Raw genomic sequence first — 21,790 nt, forward strand, 5'->3', positions numbered from 1 at the left:
CGCATGCATATAAGCATAACCAATGGATACAAGACACTGGGGGCGGGGGGCAGATAAAGGCATGTACTGGGGGGTAGGGGAGGCCGGGGGGAGGTCAATGGGGAAAAAAAAAAGTACTACTATTTGTAATACTTCAAACAATTAAAAAAAATAAAATTAAATTTTAAAAAAAACTGGTGCCTGAGTGAAGGACAGATGTGCCCGAACCCCTGGGCGACCCAGCGAGACAGATCCTGGCGCCTGGGGCGGGTCCGAGCGGCACACAGGCTCAGCTGGGACCAGGTGGTGCTGCCTGCCTCGCCCTGTGGTCAGGAACAGGGGGTGCCGGTCACAGGCTCGCTCTAAGCCCGGCCCTGCCACTGGTAGCTGAGTGACTCCAGGCGAGCCCCCTCAACTTCTCCAAACCTCGGTGTCTGTATGTAGAAGAGGGAACGACTTTCCTGTCTCTGAGGCTGCTGGGAGGCATAGGGGAGGAACGGTTCTCAGTCCCGAGAGCATAGCCTGTCCAGCCCCACAGGGGACCCTGCGAGACACTGCGCCCTCCCCTTCCTCTGCTAATAAAACCCCGTCTGTTCAGGGCTGTGACAGCCCAGCCAGGCAATACATCCTGAGTGGTCTAAGCGGGTTTCTCTGCTGGAGGCGAGGTCCTCAGGCAGGCATTCTGGCTGCCACACTAGGGGAGTACCTCCTGGGGGAGCATCGCCTGGGGGAGGCCGGGATGCTGCTATGCAGCCCAAGGTGCACAGGGCGGGCCCAATGTCGCTAGTGCCAGGGCTGGGAAACCCTGGTACAGCCAGTCCTGTCCCGGCCTTCCCAGCCTCCTTTGCAATTGGGGAGGTACCTGGTGACCAAGAAATGACCAATGAGGCCTGGGAGGAAGGGGGCGGAGCTTTTCCTCTCCAGGAGAGGGACAGACTGGCTCAGCACCTCCGCTTCCTGCCCCCTTGTGGTTGCGGGAGCTGCCCTGCCAGGTAGAGGACCAGGGAAGGGTCAGGTCAGAGGCTGGGCCTGCTCAGCCAGACACTGGATCGGTGCCCGAGGCCCACCATCTGATACCTGTTCCTGAGAAAAATCAACTCCTATTAGTGTGAGTCACTCAAATTGCCTTGTTCTGTTACCTGTAGACAAGTACACTCTTAACAGATATGAAGCTACCGGCAAATAAGAGAATCCACACCGTTTGCAAGTTTTAAAAAGGAAAAGCTGGTCTCATCACAGAGGTCCAAGGCCCCGTGGCCCAGAACCTCCAGGCCCCTTCGCAGCCACTGGTGGCCGGGTCAGCGCTGTGCCCGCTCTTTGTCAGGTCTGTCCTTGGGGTCTCGGGGTTGCTTGTCCATCTCGCCCCAGGCCGCCTTCCGCCCGATGCCCCCTTGCTCCCAAGTATCTAAAAGCATCTTCTCTGCTTCTCACCTGCCGATCCCCCCTTCCCTTTCTCACTGACGTCCCCAATGCGCAGAACCCAGCCATCGCTGGAGAGAAAGAGCATTCTTACATTTCACTGTATTTATTAATTCCATTTTCCAGATCGGGTCATTTTAAAAAATCATCTGAAAATACCTCTCTAATAAATAAACCTTTAATTTACAATGTTTGGGGGAGTTTTTAATCACAAATGAAAGTCTTTTTAAAACCAATTCTGCCCACTCTGGGCAGTTTTAGAGCAAAGCCGTTCTGGAGAGCTGCCTGATCCTGGCCGCAGGCCCGCCCTCCTCTCGGCTGCGTGAGGGTCAGTAGTCCACGCTCCTCATGGCGGCCACCGTGGCGGCGAGGCGCCGGGGCAGGCCTTTGCTGACGTGCCTGTAGTCCTCGGGCTTGGTTTTCAGGAGCGTCCCGACGTGCTGGAGGGTGCGGGAGGGCTGCAGGCCCAGGGCATCCATCACGTTGACCAGGTAGTCTGTGGGGGAGGGGGGGTGCAGACAGACTCAGCACAGGCAGGACAGGCCCACAAGGCCTCCCGGGGGCCCCGAGTAATAAATGGACACTGCCCACCCTCCAAATGCTGGGGTCCACTCTGCCCTCAGCAAGAGGCCTTGACTCTTGAGGGTTTTCCTGACGGAGCTGGGCTCAGGTCCCGCTCCCATCTGCTGCCCAGCTGGTGTCCATCGGGCTGCATGCTAGGAGGACAGAATGGGGACAGAGGCCCTGGAGGCAACCTGATGTACTGTGGGTGACGGTAATGGGTGCTGTCTTTCTCCTCCTTCCTGGGTGGGGACAGACCTCTAGGAGCCTTCCACGAGTTCTCATGTTCCCTTTCCTGTTGGGAGGGCTGGAGACACCCAGGTCCTTCCTGCTCCCTGACAGGCGGGAGCTCCAGGCAAGTGTGCCTCTTCCCGTGTCTCCTTCTGAGGCCCAGCTCAGCCCTGGCGGCTGGCTGAGGTCCGGCTCAGGGGGAGGTGCTTCCCAGGCGGCGGTCTCCACCAGTCGGGCACCTGCCTCCTGCACAGCTTGTCCCCACAACTGAGCTCCACTCGCCAGAGCCAGGGGCTGCAAAGTGAAGCCCAGGCCCACCACGACCTTCTGTTTGGCCAGCAGAGTGGTTTGAGGCTTGTTTCTTTTAACACCGAATCTGAACATCTTCAAGGGGCCGTTTGTTGCCACAGACCTCACGCATCTCTATCGTGCCACAGCTTGAGCGTCACGCCTTGGCCGCCTCCTCCCAGCCCCAGCACACTCCCCAGGACAAGCACCGGGGCACAGGCACTGTCCACAGCCCACCTCCTAGCACTCCGGCCAGCACGGAAGGAGGCATGGATGACCAGGAGGGAGCGTAACAGGGAGGGAGAAATAATGTGAACTGAAATCCAGGGCAAGCCCAAGCTCAGCTCACCCTCTATCCGCTGGTTCTCTGCTCGGTGCCCCTGCTGCACTGAGGGGGCACCAAGGCGGCGCACGCGCCCATGACATGGCAAGGCGCTGCCTCCCACAGCAGCTGCTGAGCTCACTGCCAAGGGCACAGCTCAGGGCCCGAGACGCTGGGCTCCAGGCCGGGCCCCCCACTGGCTGCTCTGGGCCTGGGGGAAACCCTCACTTGTAGCTCTTCTTCAGCAAAACAAGAGGCTGGCTGGGCCCTGTGCCCATCAGGTCAGAGCCCTGCTAGGCCCCTACCACCCTGGGCCCTGAGCACCCAGCTGCCCCAGGCAAGCCAGTGGAATGACACCAAGAGACTGGGGACACTCCCGCCGCCTGCCCACAGCTCAAACCTCAGCACCACCTGCATGACGGGCGCCAGCAGGAGCAGGTGGGCACATGCCTCTCTGCCCGCAGTAGGCAGGGATCTGGGACTCCAGGTGTCCTCATTACACAACCGCCCTGAGCCTCCATTTCCCTATCAGCATGATGGGGGCGAGACGCCTCACAGGGGAGTTTGAAGATTGCATAAGGCAACGGGCGTGAGGCTTGGCGCGGCACCTGGCATGCTTGGTGTGTAGTAAGAGCTTAACCAACACTAGTTTGCGGGAGTTATATAAAAGGGACAGAAGGCCAGGCGGGCAAGGCAGTCAGCCATTCCCTCTCTCTCACGGAAGCTGCCCTAATGCCTCAGCCTCAGCAGCCTGTCAGAATCCCTCCGACACTTCCCCAAGTGCAGGTATCTGGGCTCCACCCAGACTTAAGTCAGACCCCTGGGGACAGGGCCCGGAGACACAACTGCATGTTTGAAAGCTTCAGGGCAAGTCTGAGCGACGTCAAGAGGAGACCTGGGAGGAGACTCCTGGAGGCTGGGGGACCCACCAATGTCAGTTGCCAGCTGCTTGGTGGAGTGCGGGGTGAGCTCAGGGATCTGGAGGATCACATCACAGTAGGTCTGCATCGTGGCTCTGGCGATCGAGCCCAGCCAGTTGTCAGCCATGTTGTCCAGCTCGGGCAATTCATCCCCTGGAAAGGGAGAGAGTCACCAAACACACCGAGCTGCTCGGGAAAGACCCATTGCAGTCACTGTTACACCCACCACCGTGGCGCCCTCGGGGCCATGCAGCCTCAGGACGGGGCGAGTGTGGTGAGGAGAAGAGAATCGAGCAGAGCGCAGACATGTGCTAAGCAGTGCCACCAACAGAGCACATGTGAGAGGGCCCTGCTTACGAAGAAGCACGTGAACATGGGGATGCATACAGGCAGGGGAGGACAGTCGGTTTCACCCTATCCCCATCACGTGCGGTGTGCATATGTGTGTGTGTGCGTGTGTCTGTGTGAAAATTTCTATGAAAAAATGTTCCCTAAATTTTTTAAACTTAAAAAGCATATTTAGCAAATAGATAAAAATAAAAAACGCTTATATAACCTCACAGCCTTCCATGACTGTTACTGACATTTTGGTGTACACATGTTTTTTTACATACAATAGAGAAAATATAGTCCTATAAAATATTTCAGATAACACAGAGTAGAGTAAAAAGCAAGCACTGCTCCTCCCACTCCCCGCTGACCCACACACACTCTGAGACCTGTTCCCACGGTTTCACATGCCTGTGTACGTGTGCAAATACACAGGATTGGGTTTTTTCAAAGCATAAGTGAAAGTAACTAACTGTGTTATTGTGCATACCCCACTCTTTCTCAGTCACTGTTTTACCCTCAGAAACCGTTTCGGCGGGCCTGCGAGAGCTGTGTGGGACGCAGCCAGGGTGCCGAGCAGGCGTGTCCTCACACCACCAGGCTGCGCACCCTCCCGCAGGTGTCTCACCTTGCTCGGGAGGAAACGGCAGCTTTCCTGCATGCAGCGCCAGCTCCAAGGCCGAGTCCTCCTGAGTCACAAACGGCTCCAGGTTCAGGGGAAGGGACATGATATACTGCCCGATCTGAAACAGAAGCACACAGGTGACTTCAGGAAGCACACCTGCGTGAAGACAAAGAATGGACAGACACACTGCTACCCCTGGACAGCCCCAGGCCAAGTCCTCCCATGTGTGCTAACACCGCGTCTGGCCACATATTCCAACACCAGGGCGGTGTGCAGCAGGGCCAACCCGTCCTTCTCCCAGGGGGCCTCAGTATTTCTGGAACACGCTCAGCACACACTCTCCTCCAGTGAGGTAATGGACACCGAAGTGCTCTGGACACCTTACAGCACTTGTGTCAACACCAGTAATAACTGCTCGCAGACGAAAACCAGAAAGACACTGTCCATATGCACATGGCCAGCAAGCCCTGCCCGGATCTGGACCACAGTCCCTGCCTTCTAGGTGATTTAAACAGGCGAAGTAGTAATTTTTTTTTTTTTTGGGGGGGGGAGCCATTTATGATTATAAATTAATTTGAAGGGAAAACTATATTGTTTTCATAATACAAACTCTAGGAAATAAAGACAAAGCCTTCCTGGCCGGTGGGGAATTGGAAGAGGGAAGAGGTAAGAGGTAAGGCTCTAAGACCTTTGGGACAAGCCATAAGTAAGTAACACAGTGCCTGTCAGGCGTTCATCAGGTGCAGGGTGCGATCATGGTGAATACATTCCAGACACCTATTTCTATGACTGCTCAGAACTGTTTTGTGTGTTAAGGTAAGTATAACATAAAGTCGATTCCCAGGTTATGACAACACTAGAGGCCCGGTGCACAAAATTAGTGCACAGTGGGGTGTGTCTCTCAGCCCAGCCTGCACCCTCTCCAATCTGGGACCCTTCGAGGGATGTCTGACTGCCCGTTTAGGCCCGATCCTACCACAATCCAGGACTGCTGGCTCCCAACTGCTCCCCTGCCTGCCTTCCTGATTGCCCCTAATCGCTTTTGCATGCTAGCTTGATCACCCCCTAACCACTCCCCTGCCATCCTGATTGATGCCTAACTGCTCCCCTGCCAGCCTGTTTGCCCCCAACTGCCCTCCCCTGCAGGCCTGGTCGCCCCCAACTACCCTCCCCTGCAGGCCTGGCCACCCCCAACTGCTCTCCCCTGCAGGCCTGGGTTCCCCCAAACTGCCCTTCCCTGCAGGCCCAGTTGCCCCCAACTTACCTCTTCTGCCGGCCTGGTCACCCCTAACTGCCCTCCCCTGCAGGCTTGATCACCCCCAACTGCCCTCCCTTGCAGGTCTGGTCCCTCCCAACTGCCCTCCCCTGCTGGCCATCTTGTGGTGGCCATCTTGTGTTCACATGGGGGCAGCCATCTTTGACCACATGGGGGTAGCTATCTTGTGTGTTGGAGTGATGGTCAATTTGCATATTATTCTTTTATTAGATAGGATAGAGGCCTGGTGCACAGGTGGGGGCCGGCTGGTTTGCCCTGAAGGGTGTCCTGGATCAGGGTGCAGGTTCCCTTGTGGCATGGGGCAGCCTGGGCGAGGGGCCTGTGGTGGTTTGCAGGCCGGCCACGCCCCCCAGTGACCCAAGCAGAGGCCCTGGTATCTGGGATTTATTTTTCTTCTATAATTGAAACTTTGTAGCCTTGAGCAGAGCCAAGCCTCCTGCTCACTCCGTGGCCGCAGCCATTTTTGTTGGGATTTATTTATCTTCTATAATTTAAAGTTTGTAGCCTTGAGTGGAGGCCTAAGCCGGCCAGGGTGTGCGGAAAGCTTGGCTTCCTCCATTACCGGGAAAACCCAAGCCTCCTGCTCGCTCCATGGCTGCAACCATCTTGGTTGGGTTAATTTGCATACTTGCTCCTGATTGGCTGGTGAGCGTGGCTTGTGGGTGTAGCAGAGGTATGGTCAATTTGCATTATTACTCTTTTATTATATAGGATATTATATTTTAACAAGGTCTGTGAGCCTATTGTTGCTTTTTTGGCTCCATATTCATTCCAGACACCCGTATCCACTGAGAGTTAACAGGAACTCTGAAAGCTAAGGTCTGAGGGCTCTCCACCTGGCCTCACATGTACCTACCCAGCGTCAGGTCCTCCTGAGAGCACAGCCTTCGGAAGTTAACGCAGACTCCAAAACCTACTCGCCCCCGGGACCACATGCCGACTACACCCTCACCCCCAACACTGCCCGTGGCTGGCTGCAGTGAGCCTATGCGTCCCGTGGTCCATCCTGCTAACAAAACCCCGACAGTCTGGCCTCTCTCTAAAGGGATCGCAGTGTTTTCCCCGTTCACTTACTGAGTATGGTTTTTCACAGGAACCAGAAAGTGGCCCCTTAACTCACTAATAACAACCACTGTAATTTCGGCTTGAAAATTACAGCGGATCCCTTACTTTCCACAAGGTCGCAGGAAGAGAAGGGTGCTGATTTCCGGGGCCAGGATTCTCCCCTCAGCAAGCATTTCCTGAACCCCTGCTGTGTGCAGGCCCCAGGCATGTTCTGTGCTTGGTGCACCGTTCATTGGTAGCCATACCTTTGGCTAAATTCACAGACCCAATTTTATTCAAAATAAAATATCACCCTTCTCCCTTGCATCCATGTCACCTTAAAGTTTTTCACAGCGTTTTCTCGTTTCACCCCTTTGGAATGCTCCCATAGTTCTGCATAGGTGAGGGCATTCACCAAAGAGGCAGGTCCTTTCGTTATAAAATTTCAATCATCTGACATCTCAAATTTTAATTCCTCGGCCTTCGGCTGTGGGCTTGCTGCAGTTCTGAGACTCCCCGAGTCCAGCTTTCTTACAGGAGCTCTGTCCATATTACCTCTGGAAATCCCTGTGGAAAGCGATGCTCACCATGGCACGCACTCGCAAGCTCTCCCGATTCCTGTGCAGGTAGCTCAGCGGCTCGGGAAGAACAAAGAGCTCCGCCACTGCATGGCCTGGGGTAGCTTACCCTGCCAGGGCCGTGGATCCTTCACCTCTGGGATGAGGAGGAGCTCACACTCACTTCGATGGCCGTGGCGAGGATGAAACTAATACTGTGCGATACATGCACGAAGCACCTGGCGTCCTATCTAAGCACATGGAGAAATGGCCTCCAGCCCCGCTTCCACCCCACAGCCCCATGCTGGCCGGACACTGCTGCCCGCCCGCTCGCTGTGCACCACCTCACGCACCAACCTGCACCAAGCACGCCCCTGCGCAGTGCGTGCCTGATGAGTGCTCCTTTCACCCGGGTCCAGCAGGAGGCAAGGCCGGGCCTAGAAACGCATCCCAGCCTCCTTCCTCCTCTACACCTTTGAGATCAATAACTTCGAACGTTGCTTTCAGCAACATGGTTTCCTGTATTGATTTTACTGTAATGCATGTGTCTTGATCTAAAAATGAGATAGCTCCCACTGCTTGTACAGACCAACCACATCCTAAGTGTCACAGAGCAGGAAATCGGGTAACACCCTGGAAAACAGGACAATGGCTGCCACCCGGGACTCACGCACTCGCAGTGGACAGAGTGGGATGCCATCCTCCACCAGTGGCGTCACCAACTCCTAACACACAGCCTCTACTTTAAAAGTGCAGTGTGTCTACAACAGTCATAGCTTATGTGGGGGAGGGGTCTAAAGTGAGAGCGGGCGGCTTCCCAAATCCGACCTTCCCACTGGACTCACTCTGATGCCACAGGTACTGACTCGCCTCCCATTAGGGAGGTGGGGGAAGGGAGGCAGCGTGCCAGGTTCTGAAACCAGCGTGTTTCCCAGCTGATTTCCTTAAAGTCCTGGACATGGATGGCCCAGAATCAAAACCCAAGGGGAGGCCTGAAAGGCTGTGATGACCACCGGGAGAAGCACAGGCAGCTCTTACATTGCTGATGTACTCCAGGGGGGTGAGGCTGAAGGTGGGCAGGGCGTCCGTCAGGGTCTCTCCAATGCCCGCGGTGCTCCAGCTCTGCGGGGAGAGGAGAGTCAATGTCAACACAGGCAGCACTGGAGAGGGGAGGGCCCCGAGGGCAAAGGGCGTGTTCCCACAGGCCTCACCTGCTCAGAGCTGGCAGACCAGGGACTTCCCTTCTATAAACCATGACCTTGAAGCCCGCACAAAGGAACGCACCCTCTCGCCCTCTGCATGCCTATGGAGCCATGAAAGAGGGCTCCCACCTCCTCCGCTGGATTATTCCGTGGGAGCCAACGCCTTATTTCTCCCTCAGAACGTGAAATGAATTGGCTTCTTCTGCTCTGAGATTTTCTACTCGGTGGGGGCAATAGGCACAAAGTCGCTGGGCACAGGTAGCCTCACTAACTCCTGGATCTCCGGCACTCTGAAAAGGCTAGGACACCCCAAATCTGCCTCAGCAACCACATCCGGGAGGGAGGCTTGGGAAGCCCTTTCTGACTGCAGGAACACCCAACCACACTTCGCCAATACACTCTGCTAAGCTGGAGCTCCTCCTCTCACTTCTCCCCGCCTTCTGGACCCAGTCCTCAGGTGGTTCAGAACTCAGAGGGGAGGGAAGGCATGCAGTCCCCACCCCCGCTGCCGTCCTCTATGTGAGCCATCTGGGCCGACCTCGGCACCAACACATCCTCCCTCATCACTCAAAGTGGGGATGTCTACAGTGTCGCTGCGTGAGCCCTCTCACGTTTCCCATAGTTAGGCAAATCACCGGCACACACACGGTTACAGAGCTCAGCTTGGCACACCCTCACATGTAAATCTAGTTTCTTCATTCCACCTGAGTCACCCTAAAGCTGGCCTGGAAAACAAGGCCGCTCTGGCTGACTCCTGGAGTGGCTCCCGAGGTCATGCTGCAGCTCTCTGTGCCACCTGATGCCGGTCCGGTGGCCTGATCCTTAAGTAGCGTTCTGGGAAGGTAGTGACCACATCCACCCTGGCTTCCGCCCAAGCTCAGCCGCCGTCCCCCGTGCTCTCTAGCACATGATCTGCCTAGCTCTCTTCACTCTAGACCAGTTCTTCTCTTCCTCACCCTGACCTTCAATTCCCTAAACTCCATGTTCTTGCTTGAGAACCCTCACTTTTATTTCAAAATGTCCTCCCACCCCACTGAGAAGGAACACCCGATCACCCACAAATACCAAGTGCTTGTGACGTGGTAGGCTTTGCAGAGAGCAAAGAAATCGCCCCACACGCATCCACTCAGGCTCCCTCTTCAGGAGGTCTCTGGCAGATGCAATGAATGTTCAGAGAAGCAAGAGCTGAGAGCGACTGGAGAAGGGGCGGGCCACAAGATGCCCGTGAGGTGACTAGAGAAGGCTAGAAGGAGAACACCAGGCTAAGAGAAGGCTTTACCTTCGAGAAATACATTGCAAAGGGCGGGGGGAGAGAAACAGAGAAAAACAGAGCTGGTAGACATGGAAGGGAATGCACAAAGCAGAAGAGGCATGTTTGAGGTGGGGCGATGTGGACTGGGGTGGCTAGCTGGCCATGTGGAAGCAGGTGTTGATGACATGGAGCTCAGGTACCTCTTCTCTATTTTTGCACATGTGTGAAAATTTCCATAATGAAACGTTTTTCAGTGGACTATCATCCTGGCCCTAGGGAGCTCAGAAAGAGTTTTGGGTGGCGAGAGATAAATTAGAGCAAAGTTTTATGAAGATTAATGCAGCCACTCTGAGGAGGACAGGGTGGGAGGCAGAGAGAAAGCTCAAGAAACAGCTCAAGGCGATGAGGCCTAGACCAGGGCAGTGGCCCTGGGAAAAGATGGGAACCACACTTAAACAGAAGGACAACCCCAGCCAGCGTGCTCCGTGGTTAGAATGCAGGCCTGTGCACAAAGGGGTCAGAATTTAATCCCAGTCAAGGGCACATACTTGGGTTGCAGGTTCATGCCCAGACCACTGTCAGGGTGCTTGTGGCAGGCAACGAATCAATGGGTCTCTCTCACATCGATGTTTCTCTCCCTCTTCCTCCTTCCCTCCCTTCCACTGTCTCTAAAAAAGCAGGCAGAGAAGGTGGCTTGAAGAGGGCAACTGGGAAATGCTGAAAGCTATTTTTTAATTGTTCAAAATTTATTTAAAACTAGAGGCCCAGTGCATGAAATTCGTGCATGGGGGGGCGGGGGCGGAGAGGTCCCCCTCAGCCCGGCCTGCATCCTCTCACAATCCGGAACCCCTCAGACATCCCTCTCACAATCCGTGACCATTGGCTCCTAACTGCTCACCTGCCTTCCTGCCTGATCGCCCCAACCACCTTTGCCTGCCTGCCTGATCGCCCCACGGTTACAGAGCTCAGCTTGGCACACCCTCACATGTAAATCTAGTTTCTTCATTCCACCTGAGTCACCCTAAAGCTGGCTGCCTCACCTGCAGTCACTCACCTGCCTGCCTCATCACCCCTAACCACTCACCTGCCTGCCTCATCACCCCTAACCACTCCACCTGCCTGCCTGCCTGATCGCCCCCCCTAACCACTCACCTGCCTGCCTGATCACCCCTAACTGCCTCTGCCTGCCTGCCTGATCGCCCCTAACCCCTCTGACTGCCTGCCTGATCGACCCTAACCACTCACCTGCCTGCCTCATCACCCCTAACTGCCTCTGCCTGCCTACCTGATCGCCCCTAACCCCTCTGCCTGCCTGCCTGATCGCCCTTAACTGCTTGCCTGCCTGCCTGATCACCCCTAACTGCTCACCTGCCTGCCTGATTGCCCCTAATCGCCTCTGCCTCAGCCCCCACCACTACGGCTTCGTCCAGAAGGATGTCTGGAATGACGTCCGGAAGGTCGTTCGGCTGTCCGGTCTAATTAGCATATTATACTTTTATTATTACAGATTTCCTTCAAATGGGTTTTTCTATCCATCTGTTACCAGGTAATACAGCTAAACCTCAACAATCTATTTTGCAGTAGAATAGAGTGTGGGTTTATATTCCTGTCATGTAAAAGGGTGGTACAATTGACCAGCAAACATTAAAAACAAACATTCAATGACCAGGGTTTAATTTTCAAATCCTTAAAACCAGAGTGTTTGCCTCTGTGCTGTGCTTCCGTGCTGGCACAGGCGGAGAGCGCCTGCCTCCACGCCCACACCAGAGGCGCTGTGCTGAGGGCCAACCAAAGGCCAGAGCCCAGCAGCCCAGAAGCAATCCCAACAATGAGCTCGGATGCAGAGGGGGGAGGGCAGGTGGGAACTCCACACCCGGCTCCATGGAGAGCTAAGACAGAGAATGAAGATTTCAGAACAGAAGGTCAAGATTTTCCACTTTTCCCAATAAAAATAACAAAGGAGCCAAGCCTGGAGGTAGGGGAGGGAGCCAGGAGCTGTGAGGAGGCTGACCCTCACCTCTCAGGGCAGGTGAACCAGTGTCAACATCTGTCTAAATCAGCCGTGGGCAAACTACGGCCCGCGGGCCGGATCCGGCTGTTCTATCCGGTTCTCTTGCTCTCCCCTCCGCTTCTTTACTTTGAATTTATATTAGTTCACACAAACACTCCATCCATGCTTTTGTTCCGGCCCTCCGGTCCAGTTTAAGAACCCATTGTGGCCCTCGAGTCAAAAAGTTTGCCCACCCCTGGCCTAAATGGAAGTGTGAGCTCTGGCCGATGTGGCTCAGTTGGTTGGGTGTCACCCTGTGCCCTGAGAGGCTCCAGTTCGGTTCCTGGTCAGGGCACATGCCCGGGTTATGCATTCATCTCCAGTCAGGCTGTGCATGGGAGGCAACTGATCAATGTTTCTCTCTCTCTCTCTCCCCCTTTCCCTTCCTCTCTCTTTCTCAAATCAATAAAAACACAGAAATAAATAAAATAAAATGGCAGCATGATCAGCAAAGACAATGACTTCGATCTCTAATAGTTTCCATAATCTTTTTTTCCTTAACCTTGGAGAGATCTGGGAACTCTTTTTTTGTTGTTGTTGTTTGTTTTGTTTGTTAATCCTCACCCAAGGATGTTTTTTCCCACTGATTTTTAGAGGGGGTGAAAGGAGGGAAGAGGAGAGAGAAACATCAATATGAGGGACACAGCAACTGGTTGCCTCCTGCATGTGCCCCTACGGTGTCTGGGGATGAACCCCACAACCCAAGTACGTGCCCTTGACCAGGACTCGAATCTGTGACCCTTCAGTGCAGAGGCAGCCCCTCTAACCACTGAGCATACTGGCGAGGGCTTGGAACTAATTTCTTTTGCAAAGAAACTAGAATCTCAAATTTAAACATTCCTCTGGTTTCCTTTATCTCCTTTTTCTAGTTAAATTCAAATAAAATTTATATGGTATATGTTTTCTTTTTTAAAAACAGCCTGGCTGTCCAATTGCACTTTCTCCTGTAGTGCCATGCAGCCTTTGACGTGGGCAGGCATGGGAAGAAGTCTGGGTGGACGAACAAATGTTCACACTGCTTATTTCTAGGTGTTGGGATTCTGCAGGGGATTGTTTTTTCCTTCACACCTTCCTTTATTGCTTAATTTCTAAAAATAAATGTAGGTATTTTTAAAATTCTCATTCCTCTTAAAAAATGAGAACCACAGAAAGAAAAAAAAAACACCCCTTGTGAAGCATCATCTACTCATTTCGTGGCCATTGTGCTCTATTCTATCATATACAAAACTTTACTTGATCCTTACACATCTGTATGGTGAGAATTATTGTGTCCCCATTTTAAAGATGAGGAATGAGGTCACAGAGGAAGTAGCAGCCTCAGCGCTGTGATCCAAAGCCATGCACGGCATGGCGTGGCCAGGGATAGATAGCACTGGTCATCGACATCCCTTCCACTGCACTGTGACGGCATGGCTGTCTTCCAATCTCACCCCCGCCCCAACCATGCAAGAAATGTGCAGTCTGGCTGGAGCAGATGTCATGGCATTTTGCATAGACAAGTCATTTTTAAAAATCACAGAATTCCAGGGGTAGGAAGAACCCTGAAATCGTGTACCGGTAGTTCAACCAGGTCCTTTTATAGATGGAGACTGTGAGATGCCAAGAGGGGCTGAGACTTGCCAAGGTCACACAGTGAACGCTTGCTGCCCGGCCTGTATGCTTTCAGGGAGGCAGCGGAAAGCCAAGAACTTGTAGTTATGTCAAACTCATTCTTGTTGCTTCCTAAAAGGATACCCTCGTTATTAAATCACCATAATTGGATCTTTCCCAAAAGACTGTGTTTTTAAAAAAAAGCCAAATCCTAACAGAATTGAGGAGACAGTGAGAGATTAACAAGGGGATGGTCCCAGGAATCCAAAAGAAAAGCGATGAGATCAGGACCAGGGAGGACTGCACCAGTAGAGAAAATAAGCCTGCTGGGCAATTCCTGGAGAAGGAATCGGGACAACCAGGAGAGAGAAGCAAGGGGAGGGAAGGACGGTCAGGAGGAACAGCCTCCGGGCAGAGCAGAGCCCTTCCAGCCCCTCCAGCCCCCAGGTCGAATCTGGGCGGCAGTCTCCTGAGTGAAGTCCCACAACCAACCCTCCCAAAAGGTCTGCGCGTGATGAAAACCATCTCACAAGACACTTAGCTCCTCTGACCTGCCCAACCCAGCCAGGGGCCCGGGCTCCCTAATCCCCGTGGAGGGCACAGCCACGCTCCTGAAGGCTGAAGTTAATCAAGCAAGAGTAATCACCCCAAGAAACAGCCTGGAAATACAGCATCACAGTAACCGCAATTAAGATAAGGAATTCTTGCCCAGCAGTGAGCTGCCTCTGTTCAGGGGGACTGCTTGCTCTGGGGGGGCAACGCAGGCCCCTCCTGAAGCTTTGGGGGAGCAGGGAGAATGTTCCTGGAACGAGGCAGGGCAGTTGGAAACTCACTTCCATCTTGGGAATGAGCAGCAGCTGCTGTTTGATGCGCAGGAAAACTGAGTCGAAGGCCAGCTGGTGGGCCTGCTGGTTGAGCCGAGTCAGGGCTGCTCGGGAGGCAGACAGCAGGTTGTGGTTGCTGGACCCTTTCTCCTAAGATAAGAACATGCAAAAGGCACTTTGTTAGGCCCGGAATCCAGCCCAGGTTATTGGCTAGTTACACATTCTGAAAAGTCACTGAGAGGAAAACAGTGAGGGGGTTCTAGACAACAGTGGTTCCCAACGCAGGACCCCTGGGGCACAGGCCCCATTAGGAAGACACGGCTCCATCCCAGAACTACTGACTTGGAATCAGCAGCATGCTGGAGCCCAGCAATCATTTTTTAAATCACTTTTCCAAGCGATTCTGATGCAGCTGAACTAGCCCAAGTTCGTGGGCTGGCAGTTTAGGAAAAACTGATTTGTGACTGTCCCTCAGGGATAAAGGAACAGGGAAAACCCGATCAGAAGTGTCATGTATAGACCAGAGTGATGGACGAAGCCCTGACCCCAACGAGGTCAGGTCAGTTACACTGGGCTGTATGCCAGAGTGTGCACAACCTGCGCAAGCCCCAGGAATTCCATCAGCCTGAGAGAGTGCGGAGATGGAGAATGGAACCTTCGTTTTGCTATTATAAATGAACCGATTATAAGCAGCAGAAATAAATCAGATCAACAATAAAGATAAGCGGAGCTGCTGTGCCCTAACCGCAGAAGCAGATAACTGACCTGCAGAACTGCTTGAACAAGGGTTTGTCACGCTCCAGTGCAGTCAGCCTGTGGGCCAGGGTGCAGAGGACCGGGAGCGGGGCAGGGGGGCAATGGAAGCACCCTGCAGTCTCCCAGAGCCTGAGGCCCGTCAGGATATTCCAGATTGCGCTCGGTGCTACAGGAGCAATGTCTCCTCTGCCTCTTACTGAGAGATGAGCTTCAAACCCTTCCGTGGTGCGGGGTCGGGGGCGGGGAGAAGGAGAGGAGATGATGCCGGGATGCCTGTGGCCTTCTGGGAACCTGGGGCTCATTCGCAGGAAGCTGTGCAACTCATTCCATTTGTTGGGAGGTCTTCTATCCCTGGACCCCAAGGGTTTAAGCTCCAAGGCAAGGGCAGATTTGGGAGAGACACACTAAGACTCTGAAGGGCCAGTGAGCAGGGCACTGCCCCCAGTCCTCATTTGCCTCCTGCAGGAACTTGCACCAAAGGAGCGAGCGGCCTGGTCCTTTCCACCCTCGCTCCTCTCAGGGAAGAGGCACCACACGTCACCGAGTGCTGGGCTGGAGTCCACCTCTCCGGGCCCTGCCCACCGCAGGCAGTTCACATTGCGGTCCCCCCTGCCACTCAGTAAAAGGGGACCAGGAGCTGCTGAAGGCTTAACACTGGAGGGAAGGACAGCAAGCTCATCTGGCCGCAGATCGAAAGCCACATGCTCCAGCCTACCTTTGTCAGTACTAATGCTCCAGCCACCCAACTCCTACATCTATGTTGTAATTGGTTTCAATCCAGTCTAGTGCTGAGCCCCTCAAAGCCACGACATTAATGAGACAGAGATGTGGCAGCAGGACAGGCCACGGCCCCACGCCCACACAGGGCCAGAAAGCCAGGATCAGGGAAAGGTGAGTGACAATGGAACGCTTTCATGGGCAAGAATGCCATCAGGCTGGTCTCATACCTTGAGGGTGTAGAGCATTTCCATCAAGCTGGCGTACTCGGCAGGGCTGTCCTTATGGAGGTAATTATATTCCTGCCACGGGTTCTTGGCAGAGCTCTTCCTGTCCGTCAGGATGCTGTCCTGAACCCCGCTCAGGCTCCGGGGGCTGTAGGCGTCAGACAGGTACTTCCCGGCTGTGGACAGAATCCTGCAAGGATAGTGGGGAGCATGACGCCCCAGCTCTTTGTATGGAAGTGCCTTCTTGAAGCATTCAGACTGCTCCTTACTCCACCCAGGATATCTGAGGCAGGTGGACTTAGGGCCATTTTATAAGGAAACAAAGGCGCCCATCCCTAGTTAGGAGTGAGCTGGCCGCAGGCGCACAATAGACACCAGGTGTTGCTATTTCCTGATGAACACTCCCCCTCCTCCAGAATATGCTGTCTTCCTAACAGGACGGGCAGCTACAGGGCACGTCCCACTGCAATCGGGACCCCGGGAACTTTCTGTGTGGACCTTCCTTCCACATGCCCATCACTGGGTAGGCTAGTCAGAGCCCTGGGAGCCGCCAGCACCTCAGTCCCAGGGATGCTGGACAGGGCAGTGGGACAGCTGGTCCCGGAGAGCTGACAACAGCAGGCTGCACGCGCCCCCCCCCCCACCCCCCACGCAGGACTCGCCGTCACACACAGTGTCACTGTCACTGACATTTACCTTTATGGTTTAGATGCTAGGGGCATCTCCTTAGAGAAGCTGGCCCTCCCTGATTTCTTGGAGAAAGGAAAGTGCCTCCAGGAGATTCTGTGATGACCAACCCCAGTGCTGCAGGGGAAGCTGGAGTTCGGTCTCCAACAAGGATGACCTGCTGGGGACGCTGAAAAGCCTCCACTTGGTTTTTCCTTAGCCCAACTTTATCCTCCAGCCTACACACCTCAACAGGTGCCGAATGATACAAACATACGTAACCAGGAGAACAAGTATCACCAGACATCCCTAACGCGGCTAATCCCTGGCCCTCCCTGTCATTTCTTATGAAAAACACTGCTTTGGACACGCCGCTTTTAGGTTGCACTCAGCACTTTCCCCAAAAGATAAATCCGCTGTACTTGCACACAATCGCTGGGACAAGCCCCTCCTGAGGAGCCTCTGCCACTGAGGGCGGTCACCTGACTGTGGCTTAGGCTCACGGGTCCTTATCTGCCAAGCTGTGGCCGTCCCAGCCGCTGCCCTACTTCCAAGTTGTCTGGATCTCAGCAGCTTCCCTCCCTCCAGTCCTTCCACACTCCACTTGCTCTGTCCTCCTCTGGGTCAACAGAATGAGCTTTCCAAGTCACGCCTGGGCAGCCCTCAGTGCCCAGGACACATCTAAACATGCTGAGGCAGGGCACCCAGGCTTTCCGTGGTCAGAGCCCTGGCAGCCCCTCATCATCCACTCCAACCCCAACCCACCCCACGCTTCCCACCACATGCACATGCTGTGCTCACCCTTAGCCAAAATGCTGCCCTGCTCTGTGCACCTGGGGAAACCCACTCATCCTGCACACGCTGGCCCAGGAGCTTCTCTCTGCCACGTCTTTCCTGGCATGCCCCCCAAGGCACCAGCCTTCTGCTGCCTCGGCCCCTCGCCTCTCCAGTGGCATTTATTATCTTGTCTCATTTCTATCCCACTAGAAGGTGAGGCTGTGCTTGAGCTCGGAGTCTCTAGCACCTCGCACAGCCGCACATAGCAGGAGCTCAATAATTATCTCCTGAATTCCAGGTGGGCCCCGCGTGGTGACAGGAGGTGGAGGCTGCGCGTCTCGCCCTCTGCAGGACTGGCAGCGGGGAGCTGGCCTCGCCTGCCACCCAAAGTGAAGAGCAGCAGACATGGTGGGGATGTTTCAAGGACTAGAGGTTACAGTTTAAAACGTCAGAATCGTGTGTTCTATAATAAAAACCAGACTTAGTATTAAAAATTCTCAAATAATATTGCTCCAAGCCCAGGAACTCAGGGCATCCCTGCCTGGCCTCTTCGTCCACAGACACTAGGCGATCTCCATTAGAGTCTGGTTTCCTGGCCTGTGTACTTACTATCCTGTGAGCTCAGCCACATGAAATGACACTGGCCTTCCTCACTCATCAGAGAAACGCTCTCTCCTAACTGCAGTGGCTCTGAGCTACATCTTGGGACTATGATTGAACACAGCCATTGCCCTTAAGCTCAGAGGTTCATGGGGGAGGCTAACATGGGCCCATGTAGGACTCACATTACAGTTCCATCTACTTCCTCAGTTCACTTCCTTTTCATGAAAAGTTGTTCCCCATCCCTCAGTCATGGCAACTTGAAGTTTAGATTCTAGTCCCCAAACCCAATTGTCCCACGGAACTACTCCACTAAAACATGCCCCTGGTGAAAACACCACTGCTCAAAAGACGCAGTGGCACCATGAAGGTGCAGGCGGACCTGGGCAGGCCCACACTCCGCGCCTCATCTGCCCTATGTCAGAAATCCTCAGAAGATGGAAGCCACCCAAGTGCCCACCAAGAGACGAGTAGATAAAAAAAAAATTGTGGTACATGTATACAATGAAATATCACTCAGCCATTAAAAAGATGAAATCTTACCATTGGCAACATGGATGGAACTAGAAGGCATTGTGCTAAGTGAAATCAGTCACAGAACAAGACAAATTCCATATGATTTCACTTACACATGGAATCTAAAGAAGAAAATAAACAAAACAGAAACAGGCTCACAGATACAGTGAGCAAACTTTGAAAGGGAGAGGATTTGGGGAGCTGGTTGATAAAGGTGAAGGGATTAGGAAGTACAGATCGGTAGTTACACATCAGTCATGGGATGTAAAGCACAGGATAGGAAATAGAGTCAATAATAATATCATTAGTATGTATGGTGCCAGGTGGGCACTGGGAATACCCGGGGGAAGACTTTGTAAAGTATATGATTGTCTAACCACTATGCTGTACACCTGAAACCAATACAAAGTAATACTGAATATAAACTGGAGTTGAAAAATAAAATGTTTTTAAAGAGAGGGGAGAAAAAAATGGCGGCAGAATAGACAGAAGTGTCCCGAGCCTTGTCCCAGAGCAGATAGAAAGAACAGCTGAGGGTCGCACAGGGAGTGTCTGTTGGTGAGTTAAGGGACACTATACTCCAGGAGAAGGTGGGGGACTGCTGGATGGGGGTCCCCTGACTGGGCAGCACCCACTGCTGCTGGGTTCCCTCCTGGAGCCACCGGCTCAGACGTGGAGACCGCGCCATCTTGAAGGGGAAAGTGGATGTCATGGGAAGCCTGAAAATCTACAACTGCGGCACCCACCAAACAGCTGCGAACCCCAGAGCACTAGTCCCCAATTGGTGCAAACACGCGGATTCAGAGGAGCTCTACACTCCACCATGGAAAGGAGAGAGGGAACTACATTAGCAGACACCCGGAGAAGAGAAACCATGGGGAGACAAAGAAATAGCCCGCATATAAAAGAAAAGCAAGCATCACCAGAAAAGGAAGTAAACAAAATGGAGTCAAGCAACCTGTCAGAGAAAGAATTCAGAGAAATGGTCATAAGGTGGCTGAAAAGAATAATAGACAAATTCAACAACATGAGTAAGAACCAAGAGGAAATGAAGAAGAACCAAGAACAAATGAAAAATGACATTGCTGCTGTAAAGAACTCAATAGAAAGCATCAAGAGTAGACTAGAAGAAGCAGAGGACCGCATCAGTGAGCTAGAAGACAAGGTAGGAAAAAATAACCAAGTAGAGAAGCTTCTAGAAAAAAAAATTAAAAAGCAGGAGGAGAGCCTAAGGGAACTTTGGGACAACACGAAACAAAACAACATCCGCGTAATACAGGTTCCAGAAGGAAAGGATACTGAGCAAGGAATAGAAAACCTGTTGGAAGAAATAATGACAGAAAACTTCCCTGATATAGGGAAGAAAAAACCCACACAAATACAAGAAGCTCACAGAGTCCCAAGCAAAATGAATCCCAAAAGACCAACGCCAAGGCACATCATAATTAACTTGGCAAACACCAACGACAAAGTAAGAATCTTAAAAGCAGACAGAGAGAGACAGAAAGTTACCTACAAAGGAACCCCCATCAGACTAGCAACTGATTTCTCAACAGAAACTCCTCAGGCCAGAAGGGAATGGAATGAAATATACAAAGTCATGCAAAGGAAGGGTCTGAATCCAAGAATACTGTACCCAGCAAGGCTATCAATCAAAATTGAAGGTGAAATCACGAGCTTCACAGACAAAAAAGGACTAAGGGAATTTATTACCACCAAACCAGCAATGCAAGAAATGCTACAGGGTCTGCTGTAAAAAAAAAAAAAAAAAGAAAAAAAGAAAAGAAAAGAAATAGGAAGCGAAGAAGGAACACAGGAGTAAAGAATAAAAATGGACACAGATTAGTACCTATCAATAATAACTTTAAATGTAAATGGATTAAATGCCCCAATCAAAAGACACAAGGTAACGGATTGGATAAGAAAACACGACCCATATATCTGCTGTCTACAAGAAATGCACCTCAGAAAAAAAAGACACACAGATGAAGAGATGGAAAAAGGTTTTTCAGGTGAATGGAAATGAAAAAAACGCTGGGGTAGCAATACTTATATCTGACAAATTAGATCTCAAAGGGAAGGACATAACAAGAGATAAGGAAGGCCACTTCATAATACTAAAGGGAGCAATCCAACAAGAAGAAATAACTCTGGTAAACATATGCACCCAATACAGGAGCACCCAAATACATAAAAAAAAACTCCTGCAGGATATCAAAGGAGAGATTGACAGCAATACAATCATAGAAGGAGACTTTAATACCCCACTATCACCATTGGACAAATCCTCTAAACAAAAAATCAGCAAAGAAACATCAATCCTAAATGACTCTCTAGACCAGATGGAATTAATTGACATCTCAGAACATTTCACCCCAAAGCCACAGAATATACATTCTTCTCAAGTGCACATGGGTCATTTTCAAAGATAGACCATATGTTGGGTCATAGGCAAAGTCTCTTCAAATTCAAGAAGATAGAAATCATATCAAGCATCTTCTCACATCACAGTGGCATAAAACTGGAAATCAACTACAATAAAAACAATCCAAAAAAAATCAAACACATGGAGACTAAACAGCATGCTATTAAACAATGACTGGGTTACCAGAGAGATCAAGGAAGAAATAAAAAAAACAGCATGGCAACAAATGACAATGAAAACACAACAATCCAAAATCTATGGGACACAGTGAAAGCAGTCTTGTGAGGGAAGTTCATCGCTCTAAAAGCCTACTGCAAAAAACAAGAAACAATGGTAATAAATTACCTAACCCTACAACTCAAAGAGTTAGAAAGAGAGCAACAAGAAAAACCCAGTGTAAGCAGAAGGAAGGAAATAATAAAGACCAGAGCGGAGATAAACGACATTGAGACCAAAAAAAAAAACCAATACAAAAGATCAACAAAACCAAGAGCTGGTTCTTTGAAAGGATAAACAAGATTGATGAACCTCTAGCCAGGCTCACCAAGAAGCAAAGAGAGAGGACCCAAATAAACAAAATCAGAAATGAAAGAGGTGAAATAACAACAGACCCCACCAAAATACAAAGAATTGTTA

General features: G+C 52.1%; 1 protein-coding gene across 1 annotated transcript in view; it reads right to left on the reverse strand.

Moving 5' to 3' along the window:
• Positions 1 to 1,483: 1,483 nt before the first annotated feature.
• The window catches only part of COG7 (component of oligomeric golgi complex 7), an 89,063-nt gene continuing 68,756 nt past the window's right edge, over positions 1,484 to 21,790 (reverse strand). Inside the window, exons 12-17 of the mRNA XM_080681940.1 lie at positions 16,174 to 16,360; positions 14,480 to 14,620; positions 8,591 to 8,674; positions 4,679 to 4,793; positions 3,730 to 3,873; positions 1,484 to 1,894 (exon numbers count right to left, since the gene is read on the reverse strand). Coding sequence (XP_080538066.1) covers positions 1,728 to 1,894; positions 3,730 to 3,873; positions 4,679 to 4,793; positions 8,591 to 8,674; positions 14,480 to 14,620; positions 16,174 to 16,360 — 838 coding nt within the window. The 3' untranslated portion in view covers positions 1,484 to 1,727. The remainder of the gene's footprint in view (positions 1,895 to 3,729; positions 3,874 to 4,678; positions 4,794 to 8,590; positions 8,675 to 14,479; positions 14,621 to 16,173; positions 16,361 to 21,790) is intronic.

The sequence above is a fragment of the Plecotus auritus genome (genome assembly GCF_963455305.1).
Source record: "Plecotus auritus genome assembly, chromosome: 7".
NCBI lineage: Eukaryota > Metazoa > Chordata > Mammalia > Chiroptera > Vespertilionidae > Plecotus > Plecotus auritus.